The 15,807-nt window shown below is 50.0% G+C and overlaps 1 protein-coding gene across 3 annotated transcripts in view; it reads right to left on the reverse strand.

Annotated features, from left to right (window-relative positions):
- Positions 1-2,606: 2,606 nt before the first annotated feature.
- Ccdc60 (coiled-coil domain containing 60) overlaps positions 2,607-15,807 on the reverse strand; it is a 161,238-nt gene continuing 148,037 nt past the window's right edge. For all 3 annotated transcript variants that reach the window (XM_076922566.1, XM_076922567.1, XM_076922568.1), the window contains 6 exons: positions 15,052-15,123; positions 11,896-11,958; positions 11,157-11,279; positions 9,226-9,357; positions 6,156-6,345; positions 2,607-3,078 (listed from right to left, as the gene is read on the reverse strand). In XM_076922566.1, coding sequence (XP_076778681.1) covers positions 2,977-3,078; positions 6,156-6,345; positions 9,226-9,357; positions 11,157-11,279; positions 11,896-11,958; positions 15,052-15,123 — 682 coding nt within the window. In that variant the 3' untranslated portion in view covers positions 2,607-2,976. The remainder of the gene's footprint in view (positions 3,079-6,155; positions 6,346-9,225; positions 9,358-11,156; positions 11,280-11,895; positions 11,959-15,051; positions 15,124-15,807) is intronic.

Below are 15,807 nucleotides of genomic sequence, written 5' to 3' on the forward strand. Positions count from 1 at the left end.
AACAATCTTGCTGTGGCTGTTTGTCTAGCTGTCCTGGCTCCACTGCCAGGTTTTTTTCTTTTTTCTTTTATCACCTGGGTTCTCATCTATCTTCATAGGCGGCAGGTGGAAAACCGCCATTTGTTGCACTAGTGACCTCAAGGTACCCAGTACAGCCAGGAATACCAAACTAGGTAGCTGTTGCACGCTGTTGCTGTGCTGGGGAACCATGAGTTGTAGCCCGCCAAGTGGGGGCTGGGTGAGCGGGCTGGGTGAGGGCACCCTCCATGTGCTGTTACCTGAAGCATACCCTACATGCGGTAGGCGGGCTGTAGGAACACGAACCGCGAGCACGAACCGAGGTAGCTGCCCCTTATTAAAGGACCTGCCCGCCTTTCTGCAGTTGTATTCTTGTACCGGCGGCTTCATTTCTCTCTCTGCCGGCAATCATGTTACCTATTTTTAACTCAAGATGTTTAACACAGTAGATTAACAGCTAACACACAGATGATTTGCCAAGAAAAGACACACACATATAAAAAAACAACACAAATAACTCACCCCTCTCACGTGTAGTACATAAAACACAGCTCACCCCTGCCACGGGTGGCACAAATAACACTTAACTACATTTGGTCACGACCCCAGATGGAGAAGGATTCCACATCTTCTCCCAAGTAGGAGCGCTCAGTCTCTTGAAACCTGACAGTCAGATCCTCTGACCTTCTGGAAGGCTTCTCACCTTCCCCCTGAAATCCAACGGTCAGATCCTCTGACCTTCTGGAAGTCCTCTCGCCTTCCAAGTAAGACTCCAATAACCAGACAACACGGTCAGTCTTCACAGATTCAGATTTAACAGATTCAGACAACTTGGTCAGCCTATGCTGGACCAAGTCTAACAGATTTCTAACATACCAGCAATGAACAACCCAAAAATAGACACACTGCCATGAGAGCACAACTACCACGGTGGCCATTTCTGACCTTTTCTCTCTAGTTTTCATTGTTAACACACAAAAAGACTAACAAAAAAAACCTGTCTCAATCTCCAGTGCCAGCCAAGAGGGATTCCACGTCCTCTCCGGCACCTAGATGCAAACCTGTGCCAGCCTAGAGGGATTCCACGTCCTCCCCGGCACCTAGATGAACCCCCAAACGTCTCTGGAGGTGCAGCAGCTAGTGACTCTCTAGCACGTCTGCTAATCACTCATTTGTCCCCTCTCGAAACAAATGGTTTACTGCCCCTCACGAGACAGAAACAGCTGCCAGTCTAAACCGAAGTGCACTTTTCAGAAACCAAATAATTCAGACAGACGGGCACAAACAACTTAGAAACCAAATAACTTAAACAAACCTAGACAAAACAGCACACGATTTAGGCAACCCTAGCACACGAGAAATCAGACGATTTAGGCAAACCCGCACATGAAAAACCAGAAATCAGTACATGAAAAACCAGGCAATTTATACAAAAGGTCACACAACAATCAGACAGAAAAACCGCGGTGTCCCTTTACCTCCCAGCGTGGTTCTTGGATTAAGGTGGTCGCATATCCAGGACGAGCCCCCAAATGAAGAGCCCCATACTCGGGAGACCCTTCCTCAAGCCTCCGGAATCGCGACCACCCAAAGATCACAAGAAACCATACCTGGATGCAATCAGCAGAGGTTTATTAGGGAAAGAGCTGGCAGCCAGCGGTCTGACCAGGTACTCGCGCTGGAGTCAAGGTCCGACCCCCTCGGCCAGTCCTTGGAGGGTTTTAAAGGGAAAAACCACAAACCAGGGGAGTGGGATGGGGTTGTTAAAGATACAAAACATGAAAACAGTGGAACAATTCAGAGGTATTCACTCTAAATGATTAGTGTCATGTGGAAATCGCCCTGCATTCTTCTCAAAAATGTGGTTTTTACCATGCCATTGTGCCCTATCCGGCCATTTCAGATTGCTATCTTTACTTTTTCCGGCTATAGGGCTAGGGCCCCACCTAGGTGGTAGCATCTTTATCTGTAATCAGGAATGCCTTCCTGCCTTGGGCGAGGCTTGAGGAATGTAATCCAGCAAGTGTCCTTCACCTGGAATGTGAAGGCCTGAAATCTTATTTTCAGTTCTGTAAGGCAAAAAATCTACACATATTTCATAAAATGGCCTTTATAATTTTTCACTCTACACTACCTGTCCATTCATTCATCCGCCCATTCATTCATTCACCCATTCATTCATTTAACCATTCATTCACCCACCCACTCATTCATCCATCCTCTCATTCATTCATTCATTCATTCATCTACTCATTCATTCACTCACTCATCCACCCATTCATTCATTCATCCATCCATCTACCCATTCATTCATACATCTATCCATCTATCCTGTTATCCATCTCTCTGCCATCCATTTATCCACCCACCTGCCTGCCTATACATCTACCTATTTATCCATCTTTTTATCCATCCATTTAGTCATCTGTCTGTCCATCAAAACGGTGTATGTGATATTGAGAACAACACTCTGGCTCCAATGGTATGGAATAGGGACACTATTAGTATGTACTCAGGAATGTTAGATGCTAATATAAATAATTATGCAGGCAAAGCACCCGGCACTGGGTTGTCGCAATTACAAAAGCTCACAAGAGATAATTTGTTTTATTAAGATCTGACTGCCACACCCAAAGGTCACACTTTGAATTCTTCCTTGGGCAGAGGTTAAACATCCAGCTCAGTTTAATTATCTGGGGTTTTGGGGGAAGGGGAATGGTGATGGAGACTGGGAGAGATGGCAGAGTAGGCTTTGAACAGTGAGTGGAGACAGGGAACCCAGTGGGGGAGGGGGGTTCGCCTGGGACCATCCTCTCAGACAGCTGTACTGCTAGAAGAGTTTTCAGCTGATCTCAGTGCTCCGTGCTGTGTGTCCATGAGGGAGGAGAGGAGGCGACGGCACAGGCTGGGCTTAGGGACATGGTGCCGTCTTGCTTTCCTCCACGGGGACCAGCCCCTCTATGTCAGGATAGTACGCTGCCGGATGGGCATATTGACCCGGCTCTGTAGCCAGCTGACGTAATCCTCCTGTGGCATATGGATGATGTGTTCTCTCACAAACTGTGGGGTAAACAGAGTTACTCTCAGAGTCTGGTTTGAAAGCTAGGCTACACCGCCACTCCCAACCTTTCCTTGCTATCCCAGAAGCCTTTGTAAGTGAAATCCAGGATGCCCCTGACGACTCAGACACTCATATTTAGGTTGGTGCAAAAGTAACTGAGATTTTTTTTTTTTTGCATGGCTGAGAAATGTATTATTTGACGTTGGAATACATACGTAAGTAAATGTGGCTATGTTAAGTACGGGTTTTAGTGCGCATTTCTTGATTTACATGTTTGGTAATGACTTGTTGCCTTGATGTTTATTTTGTACTATGGAAATTTATGTTAGTCAGAGGGCAAATTTGAGTTGCTTTCTTTTTAGAAAAAAAATTATTTTTCATTTTGTATGAGTGAGTGTGCGTGTGTGGAGGCCGGAAAAGGGCATCGGATTCCTTAGAACTGGCGTGACAGGTGGTCGTGAATGACCATTTGGGGGCAGGGAACTGAGCCTGGTCCTCTTCATATCTCCACAGTCCTCTGATGTTCTTATTTGAATTCAGCAGAGACAATGTGTTTGTTCTAGGGGCTAATGAGAGCCACCACTGAAGCTGAACCCTTTTAACAAGACTCAAGAAAGCTGCTGTTTGAACTGTCAGTTTCTCTTACTGTGCCCAACAACACCCATTTCTTGATTTGAGTTGTGACAGGGGCCAAAAGGTAGACGGGGGTAAGATAACCAGTGATGGTCATCTCTGCGGCTGGACTGAAAGCAGCTCTAAAGCAGTTCTGGAAGCCAAACTTGGTATATACCAACACCCATCATGGCCACTGTTTGTTGGGCTGCTGGTCTGATGCTTTACATCAGGGAATGTCCCGGGGGATCTGGTGACCTCTTCTGGCTTTGGCGGGCATCAGGCATGCATGTGGTCCTTCTAGGTACACACAGGCAAAACACGTGTACATGTAAAACAAAAATAAATCTCAGAAAGGGAGGGAAAGCCACTCAGATTTGCTGTGGTGGCTCTTCTTGGTTGTCAACTTGGCCACCTCTGAGAGCAACTAAACCCCAAGCCTCTGGGGGGTTATCCGAGTGAGGGAATTTTTCTTAATTAAATTGTTTGAAGTCAGGGGTGGGGGTGGGGGAGGGAAGCTGCTTTTGATCTGGATCTTTTGGAGTGGGAAGATAACACCTTTGATTTGGGCCACACCTTTCCGCTGGCAGCCTATACAGAAGACACGGAAGAAGGGAGCCCCTCTCTCTGCCAGCTTGCTCTCGCTTTGGCTGGCAAATCCGTTCATTCCCTGGCACCAGAGCCTGCTTCTTTGAAGACCAGCTCAGACATCCAGCCTTGTGGGCGACATCATGACTGGACTCTTGTACCTTCCAATGGTAGACAGCCATTGTTGGGGGTGGCAGGGCTACAGCACATAAAGTGTTCTGATGAATCTCCTTTCTGTATATACATATTCACTCTATATGGTGTCGGAGAGAGAACCCCGACTGATGCATTTGCCTTTTGCCAACAGACCAGTGCTTCCAAGGGTGAGTGAAGTGGGCTGAGTTTGGAGCTCTGGGACATGGGGCTATGGTGCTTTGGTCTATAGACACTGGGGCTGTGGAGTTTGGGGCCATGGAGCTGTGGGCCGTGTGTTCATCCAGCATGTTCCTCTGACTTCCTTCCGGCTCATGTCTGCTTCTTCAGTCACCTAGACAACCCTCTTGCTGGGAAACACTTCTGTAACCAGCATCGTGTAGATGAAGCTTTCCAAGAGTTCACTGGATACGAAGGCATGGGCTTTTACAGTATTAGAAAAACCAAACATGTTTCACTGGGATAAAAAAAAAAAAAAAAAAAAAGTGTATCGATCAGAACGGTCCCTGTTCTGGCTCACAAGCGTGTGTCTGAGCCTTGTCGGACTGATGCAAAACTCACCGTCTGACACCTCAGTTAGTCTGCACTGACCTGTACTTCGGGCCAGACTGGTCGTTTGGGGGAAAGGGCCCCGCTCCAGTTTCTTGCTTCGATTTTAAACTAATCTTGTTTAAGCTCATCTTGTTGCCGTTCACCCAAGAAAATTTGAGGAGAGGGAGAAAACCCAGCTAGATACATATATTTTTTCTCTTTTACTTCTTAATATCTTAACATTTCATCAGTGTATATTCATTATATAAAGAGATGGGTTTATAATGGCTCAACCAGAGCATGCTCATTGATCATGTCTCTGCCAGTTCCCCCTCCTGTCCCCACTCCCGTTAGTCCCCTTAAATTTTCATGTCATGCGTGTGTTTGTGTGTATGTTTATGTGAAATCTAGGCTCTACAGAGAGAAATTCTGGTAATCTGGCTTTTAAAGCTTACTATAACAACGCTAAGTTATGTCCACTTCTCTGTAAACAGGCCGTGTCTTGCTCGGGGCCTTCACATGGGTCTTCTTGTGGCGTGTCTCGTGCCTTCTCTCCATGATTCTGACTTCTCAAGGTTCAAGTTGAGGATTAAATCTTCCCTTTGTCAGTTGCCTTGGTTAGCTAGGTCCTCCCTGCTTTACTTTAAACCTGGATGTATTACTGGGCATCCAGTGCACCTACACACCTGCATCACCGAGCATCCAGCCTGCTTGGGACCTCATTGACATGTCAATTCTCTGTTGGCAAATTTGGTCTGGTGCTTGAGGCTCCACAGTTTCCCCCAAGCACTCGGTGAGGGCCACAATGCTGGCCCATGAACTCACCACACATTCAAATTTCAGTAGCATGCTTTGAGATGCCGGTTTCAAGGACCAACCCACTTACATCCCCTCCAGCCTCCCTGTCTCCAGGGAGTACCACCAACAGAGACTCTAAGGACCCAAGGACATGAATAAGAATAAGAACTCCTGGAGGGCGGAGTCCTGGAGGGCGGGGTCCTGGAGGGCGGGGGGGGGGGGGGGGGGGGGCGGGCGGGGCCCTGTAGGGCGGAGTCCTGGAGGTGGGGGTGGGTGGGGGGGTGGGGGTGGGGGTGGAGGGAGGGTCTGTGTCTTGGGATGACTGGGTCTAACACACTTAAGCAGTGATTGACTGAGAACACCTGAGGCGCTGTGGGGGAGGGGTGCTCGTTACCTCAATGGCCACCGCAATGTCGGGGGAGCACAGCTCCCAGGTCCGCAGGTCCTGGAGCACTTTCAGGAGGACGTGGGGCCGGATCCTCAGGTCTAGGTTCTCTCCAAACTTCTGCAGTTTCGTCAGGATCTTTTTGGCAGGCCGGAAGTTCTTCAGATCCTCAGGGAGTTTGGACAACAGATCAAAGTACCTTCCGGCCCAAGAGGAAAGAGGCGGTGAGGGAGCCTAGGAGGGGGCCGAATCCCTTGGTCCCTCTTCATTTTCATTTCTACTCCTCTTGGGTTGTTATGGAGGCAGCCTGAGGCTCTCCCTGGGGGACCTGTCACCTAAACCCAGTTTCTGTAGGGTCACACAGGAGGCAGTGTTAACTTTTAAGGGGAAGAAAATCCAGGCAGGGCTAGCTTCTGTTTCACGGGTTAAGGAGGAAAGGGCTGCTTTAAAAGATCGAACTCGTAAGATAGCTTTCTATAAGGCAGCTAGTGTGGAAATCCAGAGAACAAGATGCGGGCGGGGCATTTAGGGTTCCTTTCTGACTGTTAATCATGCCGGGATGGACATGGACACATCTGGGGTTGTTTTCTGGGTGACAAGGGCAGCAGCAATGATGATGGTGATGATGGTGGTGGTGGTGGTGATGGTGATGATGGTGGTGATGGTGGTGATGGTGGAGGTGATGATGGTGGTGGTGATGATGATGGTGGTGGTGGTGATGATGGTGGTGGTGGTGATGATGGTGGTGGTGGTGATGATGGTGGTGGTGGTGGTGGTGATGGTGATGATGGTGATGATGATGGTGATGGTGGTGGTGGTGATGGTGGTGGTGACGGAGGTGATAGCATGTGCATTTTTTATTGCCGTGATAATAAGCTCATCTGACAGTCTGTGTCTCCTGCCACCACTGGGAATTCGATGTTGAAATGGTAGGACAGGCGGGTTCTAAGCCATCTCTGTCTAACATGCTAACCTACCTTAGTTCTAGGAGCCTGCTTTCAGTGTGGTCAGGGCTTACTTGGGACAAGCGATGGATGCCACGGCCTTACAGAGTGTTCTCAGGGCCAGCAGGTACAGCATTTGCCACCCATGCCTGACCCCTTGAGTTTGATCCCCAGAGCCCACAGAAAGGTGGAAGGCGAGGAGGGAATCCACAAAGTTGTCCTCTTACCTTGACGCGTGTCCCCCACTTTCTCCCCCCCACCCCCAGTGCACTGACAATTCAATGATAGAGTTATGTAATTTATGCTGACAAAGATGAAGAGTGCTGTCCTCCATTGCACATAGGCCATGGTAGAAGGCTCTGAAGGAGAACGTCGCCCAGCCAACATTCTTGGATTCTCGTTTTCATACTTACGGAATACATTTGTCTAACACACAGTGGGTGCTCAGTGGTTAGTATCCAGAGAACTAAGAAATAACTGGATGAGTAAGGGGCCCAGCCAAGCACCCTTTGTTGGCCAGCCACGCTTCATGTGACTAGGTTTTAATCCAGCTTATGGCGGCCCCTGTTACCCCACAAGACCAACAGCTCTGACCTTACACGGGCTCTGAGGTCAGAAGCACAACACTAATTCTCCACTCTAATATCTCCATGTGAGTTCATTTCTAATTCTTCTGCTTTCTTCCCAGACAGGGAGGGTTATAAACTAACTCCCCCTCCCAACACCCCCCCACACACACACACACACAAGCACTTTGGGAGCTTGTGTATCTCTGGGGATAGCTCTGCCTCATCAGACAGCAAAGCTCTGGAGGAGTGAGGCATTGTGGGTAGTTCTCCACTTCTCCTATGACTCAGGGTCATCCTGGCAACGTCACAGAAGTAAGACTGTGGGGGGAATTCTAGGTCCACCTCCCCCTTTTGCTCCTGTTTTTCTTAGATCTTCCTTTACTCATCCTGGCAGAATGGGGGTCGTGACATGATATGTCAGACTCTGACTCAACATGGCAAGCGGGCGAGCAGTTTGGGAGCAAGCAGAGGCTCACGTCCTGTGCTCAACCAGGTTCAAACAAGTGTGGCCTGGGACGAGGGAATGGACTCCTTCGAGTCTCAAGTTTCCTTGTGAAATAGGGGTGTCATGTGTATCTCCCAGGACTTGGGGGAAAAGTATGCAACATTAAATTTTCTTAGGGTAGCCTCTGCCACATCTGTCATTCTCTCAGTTCATAGTGATTTCTTACAGCTGGTCACTATTTCCTTTAAAAATACTTTTTGTCCTTTTTTTTTTAATTGACATCACTGACGTATCTCTAGTATATCTAGGGCACATGTTTGACATGTCAGGACTTTGTCCTTTTAAGACAGAGTCTCAGTATGTAGCCTTGGTTAGCCTGGAACTTGCCGTGTAGACCAGACGGTCTTGGACTCACAGGGTTCCACTTCCCCCTGCCTTCTGGGTGCTGGATTAAAGCAGTGTGGCACCTCGATCAGCAAATGTCAGAACTTGTGTACGATGTGTGATGTCCCAATCTGGATGCTTACTACATTCACTGAACATCCAACACTTCTCTGGAGAGAAGACTCAGCATCCACCCTTCCGGTTATTCCGAACCGATTAGGGCCATCACCCTGCCATGCGGCAGCCCCCAGCCCCCACTATGTAGCTGCCTGTTCGCCCGTGCACTGAGGTACAGCGTTCCTAGGGTATGTCTGCCTGTGACTGTGTCCCCTGAGAGATTTCATTATTTTGTGGGGTTATGCAGTGATAACTTCACAGAACCCAGACTCTACAGACATTGCTTTGATGGACAGGTTTGGTTGCTCTTTAGCGTGTGTGTGTGTGTGTGTGTGTGTGTGTGTGTGTGTGTGTGTGTAGGGTTGGTGAGTGAACCCTCCTTATTTTTAAATCTGGACCAAACACAAGGTAACTGTGAAACCTGGGCAGGTTTCATGACATGTGGTTCTGAGGCTGATAGGTGTCCCGATGATTGTGCTTGGATCTGAGTTTCGGGGGGCGGGGGGACCCAACTGGTGGCCAACAGTAGATGGGAGGTGATCTCTAGGCTACTAAAGAACATTGGGACTGACTGTGACTCAAGTCCCGGAGACCGTGTTGTCTGGTCTGCAGGGTCTTACCAGTGGTCGGCAATCTCCTCCGCATCCCCCTTCACTATGGAGACCTGGTGTCTCATCTTTGACATGTCCTTCTGGAAGTTCGAGGCGACAATAAAGGAGTGGAACTTCTGCAGGCCTCGTTCCTCCTGGCGCCTGTGGAGTCGTGTGGAAGAGGGGGAGAGCAGTCAGACACACAGATCCCCCTCCCCTCCTTCAGTCACCTGGTGGCTTCCTCGAAGGGTAGTGTGGTTCCACCTCTTCTTCCACAGGGCTGTTGTTACATTGTAAATTATGGCCAGGCCCGGGTAGGCTTCTACAGCGGAGATCGACGTCTCCCTCTCTGGGCTGTAGTTACATTGTAAGTTATGGCCAAGCTTGCCTGACAATAGCTCCTTTCAACACTCTGAAATGATTTTGCTGCCCCTAAGAGACAACGATTAAAATCTGTGTGCAGAGCACACTGAGTGTACTGCCAGGCACACAGTAGGTGCTTAACTCGTGTTGGTTCTTCTCTCCCCTAGTCTTATCATTTGCACATGTGCCCTCCCTCCAAAGACGATTCATACTGTGAGTATGTCCGTGGCTGATTCCCCCCCCCCCCGCCCCCAGCACCACACTTTGCATCTTAGAATATTCCTTGAGGTCCCACGTGACCCAGTGGTCCTACCCTTTCCAATGGCGTCATCATGCTTAGCATTTCACGCCTCTTCTCCGTGATGAGAGTGACCTTTGGGACAAAGTGTGGCCTCTGCTGGTAGGCTAGTGAAGCCTTTATGATCTGGTCTCTCTGGCTCTCTGATCCGCTCTGCCCTCTGGGATTTTGCTTTTTCGTGGGAGTTCCTTCCTTTCCTAACTTCCTAGCTGGAGTCTCGGGTCTGGGTCCTACTTTACTGCTTTGCCATGTACAGAGCCCTTGGTACGAGACTTCTCTGAGCGTGTTTGTGGTGGTGTAGGGGTCTAAATAATGCCCCTCACCTGTGGGGTTGCTCTGCAGCATAAATGGTGAGGAACGGCAAAGTCCTTAACTCAGTGGGAGAGCACACTACGTAACACGGTACCCTGGAGATGACCATCACTGCCGTGCACTAATCTGAGAATGTTTCCTTTACAAAGATGTTCAGATGACTTTCCCAGGTCGGGGGTTGGGGGAAGGGGACCAGCTCTCTATACCCCCTCAGCCCTCTGCTCTCCCCCAACCCAGGCTCTCCCTGTATGGTAGATTCTTAGGTACCCATCTTTGACTCTAGACAGTGAGCTCTGAGCAGGGAGGGAGGGTGAAAGAGTCACCTGGGAGCTCCAATGAGATGAGCGAGCTCCCGGGGAAAACTTAGGAGATGGGCCGAGGTAAGGAGAAGGAGCCCAGTGGCCACTTAACGTTGAGGCCCATGGTTGGCATTCTGACTGCGTGTGACTTTCTTGCCCCTGCCAGAGTCCCCAGGTACATTCCTGCTTTAAGAGTTTGGATGTAGTTTCCCTGCCACCTGGGATAATTCTTGTCTCTGTTCCTTCTCTTCTGGGTTCCTGAGCATCCTAGAGCCACCTCCTTAGAAAGGACCCGCCCGCCTGTGTTACCCAGCCTGACTCAGGATCCCTGGTTTCTGGCTCCTTCCCTCCAGCTTCTCTTCTCACCCACCTCTTCCTCCTCCTGCTTCTCCTCCTCCCCTTCCTCCCCATCTTCCCCTGTTCCTCCCCTCCTCTTTCTCCTTTGCTGTTTCTCTTCCCTCTTCCTTCCATCCTCGTCTCTTCCCACACAGGATGATTCTAACTTGTGTCTCTGCGGATGCAGAGATTTCATTCCTGCTTTCCCAGAGGCAGAGTCAGCTCCCCAAGGAGCGGCCGGGGATGTCTCTCTTTGCCATTACTCTAAGCCCCGGCTACTGGACACATGCTGAGCATGCAGTAGGTGCCAGGTATCGGTCCCTGCAGTGAACTGGACATATGTGAGCTCTTACTTCCTGAGGATTTCCATCCTGTCTTGTAGGCAGAAGCCAGCCTCCTGGGCTACGCTGTAGAACTTGGCCCGCATGGTGTTACACACCCCGGTCTTGCAGTAGATGATGTCACGGTTAGCTCGGCTGTTGACAAGAGAACAATTGGGGAACAGGGCCCAGTGGATACTCCTGGTAGCTTCACGAGTCCCATTAGCCTCCCCTAGCTCAAGATGCCCCGAAGTGGGAACTGCTGGTGTCCAACCAGGCTCTCCCTGTACACCGTGAGCCTCCCTCTGCATCCCCTTAGGAGGCTGGGAGAATGGGTGGTACCCAGGTCTTATACATGAGTCCACAGTGAGGCAGCTTCCACAGGAGCCCAGCAAAGGCAAGGGCAGTGAGCTCCACCTCCATCTCTGCCCCATCTCAGCTGCGTGGCCTCACGTGGGACACTGCACGTGGCCAACTCTCTGCCTGTTGCTGTGTAAAATGAGACAGTGCTCCCGAGTGGCAGGAGACCTGGGAACTGTACACTGTCACGGGTGTAGGATGCGGCCCGTGCACTGCCGAGGGATCACACATCACTTTCTACAGTGCTGTCCAGTGTCTGGTCTGTGAGACCTGTCTCCCTCTCTCCTGTCTATGGCTTCGGGGAATCTGGTCTGCGCTGAAGCTATGCCCATGGCCCCGGGAGACAGAGGATGCCATTACTACAGTGAGGTCTGACTCTGGCCCACGCAGTCCACTTCCCCACCTGGCTTACCTCTTCGACTTCTTCTGGGTCACCTGAATGTGGCTTTCTCCACTCGTAGTGCTGGACCGCTCGCTGAAACACCAAGGAGGCAGTTTCTAGTTGTTTCCATATGAGGTCCCTCTGAGGCCCTCCTGGCATGTGCTAGGCCCCCAGAATTCAGGCGCAGTGGAGACTCTTAATCTGGGCACCAGGATCCAGCACTCATCGGTGTGATCCATCTCCAGACTTGGACCTTGTGTCTGTCACGCTTTCTGCCTGGAGTGTCCTCCTCACCCCTCTTCTGCCATCCCTATGGTTGTTGTTTTGTCTCATGGTCCACAGTGAGCCCTGCACCCTCAGACTCCTCACCTTTGACCTTTTGCCTCAGCATGCATCTTCATGGACGACATGCATCTTCACAGGTGCATGCTGGTAAAGGGGTGGCAGAGACTCCACCCCACCCCACCCTACACCGCCTTTGGTGTTCTTCCCTGCAGACTCAGTTTATTCATGGAGCCGCTTTTCTAAGCCCAGTCCCCAGGACTGACCGCTAATCCAGGTTGTCAACTTGAGCACACCTGGAATGAGCTACAACTGAAGCAGCTGGGCACTCCAGGTGAGGGGTGAGGGCTTTTGCTTGATTGGCTCATTTGAGGTGGGAGGACCTACCTTAAACTTACACCACACCTCCTGGTGACATGCTACGTAGAAGGAGGAAGGAAGCCTGCTTGCCCTTACCCTTTCTGGCAAGTTCATCTCTCCTGCTGCAGGGGCATTCCCTTCACTGCAAATAGAACCCACTTCCTCAGGATTCAAACATAGACTGAGGACAAGCGGAGACTTCCAGCCTTGTAGAGTGAAGGCGTACTGGATTCTTGGCCTTTCCTTAGGGAGACGGCTATTGTCGGACTAGCCAGACCACAGCCGTAAGTCACTCTAATATGTCTCCCCACTACAGCCTTTAACTCTTTCTAGTTGTGGAGTGATTAGGTCCCTTGCATTAGGGTTCTGCCTGGGGACTCGAGCTGAGCCAGCTCTCATGAGTAGATGATCACTTTCTAGATCAGACCCGCCCCCCCGCCCCCGCCTTTCTCCTAGGACACTTGAATATCCGTGTGTGTGTGTGTGTGTGTGTGAGAGAGAGAGTATGTGTGTATGTGCACACATGTGTGTATTACATATGTATGCAGCCACCTTGCTTTTCATGTAGGTCCTTCCTGCTTGCATGACTAGCGCTTTTTACCAACTGAGCCGTTTCCGTATCTCTGAGCAACATCTTTTGTTTTGAGTCGAGGTCTCACCGTGTGGTTCTGGCTGGCTTAGAACTCCCTGTGTAGACCAGGCTAGACTTGAACTCACAGATACCCCATTGCCTCTACCTCTTGAGTGTTGGAATCAAAGGTTGTGGGGAGTCGACATAAGGCGGCTATCATCCTTGCAGCCATCTTGAGCCACATACCCTGACAAGAGACTTGATTACAACAGCCTACAACAGCTGAGCACACTCTGATAACATCTTGTTTTAGATACCCAGGATCTTCCCTTGGGCGTGTGAGACTTAAAGGTGTGATTTAGAGCCGAGATTTCAGGCCCTTTGCACATGCTGCTCCTCTGCTTGGACCCAGTTTCCACATTTCCCCTCCTCACGGGTGGGCTGGCTTATCCCCATTCTGTAGGTCTCAGCTTAAATACTAAGCTCAGCCGTGGTTACAACCTTGGTGGCCAACGGAATTCCTATCCCTCCTCCATTTTTTTCTAGAATACTTTCCATGGTCATGGCTCTGTGGCCAATCATGGTGCTATTCAGGGGATACCTGTTATGTTCTCAATTCTCAAGCATGGAAAGAATTCAGGGATCCATGGAGACAGACTGTTAGCATTTCTTCTAGGCTCCGCCCCACCGCTACCTGGCAACAGCCAGGTGTGCGTGACTCAGTATAAAAGGGACTGCTCATTTCCTCCTCTCTCTTGCTCTCTTACCCTCTCTGTCCCTTCTCTCCCCATCCCCCCACTCCATGTGTTCATAGTGAGCCTCTATGCTTGCCTGCCTGCCTGCCTGCCTGTCTGTCTGTCTGTCTGTCTGTCTGTCTGTCTCTACTGTCTTCCCAACTCCTCCTCCCCATGCCCAAAATAAACTCTACACTATACTATACCCATTGTGTGGCTGGTACCTCAGGAGAAAGGGATGCCTCAGCATGGGCCTGCAGAGGCACCCCCTCCCCCACACCATACCACACCTCCACCAAACAGATTCCGGGTTCTTGATATCTATCTATCTATCACAGCACAGACAGAGAAAAAAAATTTCATGTCTATTTTACCTAGCCTTTCACTGAGGAGGGAATGATGGGCATTTGGATCTCATGACAGTTGTGAGAAGCGGTCTCCAGAACCATTCCTGCTCAGGGCTAATCCACAATCAGTGCTTGTTAGACCTGCTGCGAGGGCTTACTCTATAATTCAGGATTGAGGAAGCTCAGAGCATGCTTCAAATTGGGAAGCAAAGTAATCCAGCAACCTGTATCGCCCTCGACGCCTTCAGAATCCTAATCTATCGCCTGCACTTATCCTTCTGAGACATCTCCCTGGGCTTCCTTGTACTTGCTAAGGGCCCAAGGCACAAGGATGTCCCAGTCAGATGTATGAGCATACTTGTGCCATCTGCTTATTGAAGCTTCCGGACCTAGTGCAGCTCCTGACCCACAGAGGGGACCTAGGAAGGCTTGAATCAGGGGGACTGACTCCATGTCACATGACAGTTTATTCCAGGAAAGGCAAGAGGTAAAGTCCTCTCAGAGTAAGTTTCTCTAGTCCTATGTGTATTTGTCCCACTGTATCATGCTGCAGATCTCGGGTAGGCAAGATGAAATTTAATTTTAAAATAGAGGGCAAGGAGTCACGTGGCATGCTTTCTCAGCTGTGTCTCTTCATGGGTGGGAGAGTTCAATGAAAATCATGGGATAGAAATGTCGGGGAGAAGTGTCTGGATGCTCACTATCAGGTGCCCCCCCCCGGGGGGGGGGAGGCAAAAGGAGCCTGTTTTCAGTTATGTCAAAAGAAGGGAAAGGTGCTCCTCCCTGGGCATCTGTGTGGTAGTCCTCAGACAGGACCTGCTTCCCTGCCTCTGTATCCCACCACTACCCCCCACCCTACCCCCCAGCTGCTGCAGGCTTCAGAATTTCCTACCTGGACTTGTGTGTGGTCTGCCATTCCTTCCACCCACACTCACTCTTGATTTGCTTGTCTAAAGACAGGATGCTGCAAAGCAAGAGGAAGCTTTTAACAAAGTGTCAGATGCCAGGCGCCCTGTAGCAGCAGGTGTCAATGGCAGGACCAGATGCCTCCTCCCCAGTGAGCTACAGAACAGAGGAGGCGCAGCAGAGGGAATGCTTAGGGGGTTTGCTGAGAACACGGATTCTGGGCCACGTGTCCAGAGATTTGCTGAACCAAGGATTCCCTCCTTTCCCCAGAGTCACACACCAAAGGCCAGGGTGATCCGCCCCCTTTAGAGAATTGCAGAACCTCAGAAACACATACATAGACACTGGAGACCTGCACCTAACTCAGGAACTCATAGTCAACTTAATCACACACTCTCTCTCTCTCTCTCTCTCTCTCTCTCTCTCTCTCTCTCTCACACACACACACACACACACACACACACACTCTACACAATTATATACACATTTCTAGAATTAAAAATGTACCTAGAATTTTACATACACAACAGGAATTATACACACATGTATAGGCAGATGAGGCATTTGTAAAACACACCCAGAATTCCACATTTAGCTAGAATCACACACTCACCTAGAATCACACACTCACCCAGAATCACACACTCACCCAGAATCACACACTCACCAGAATCACACTCACCCAGAATTACACACTCACCCAGAATCACACACTCACCCAGAATCACACACTCACCTAGAA

This window comes from Arvicanthis niloticus, chromosome 24 (genome assembly GCF_011762505.2).
Source record: "Arvicanthis niloticus isolate mArvNil1 chromosome 24, mArvNil1.pat.X, whole genome shotgun sequence".
Lineage (NCBI taxonomy): Eukaryota > Metazoa > Chordata > Mammalia > Rodentia > Muridae > Arvicanthis > Arvicanthis niloticus.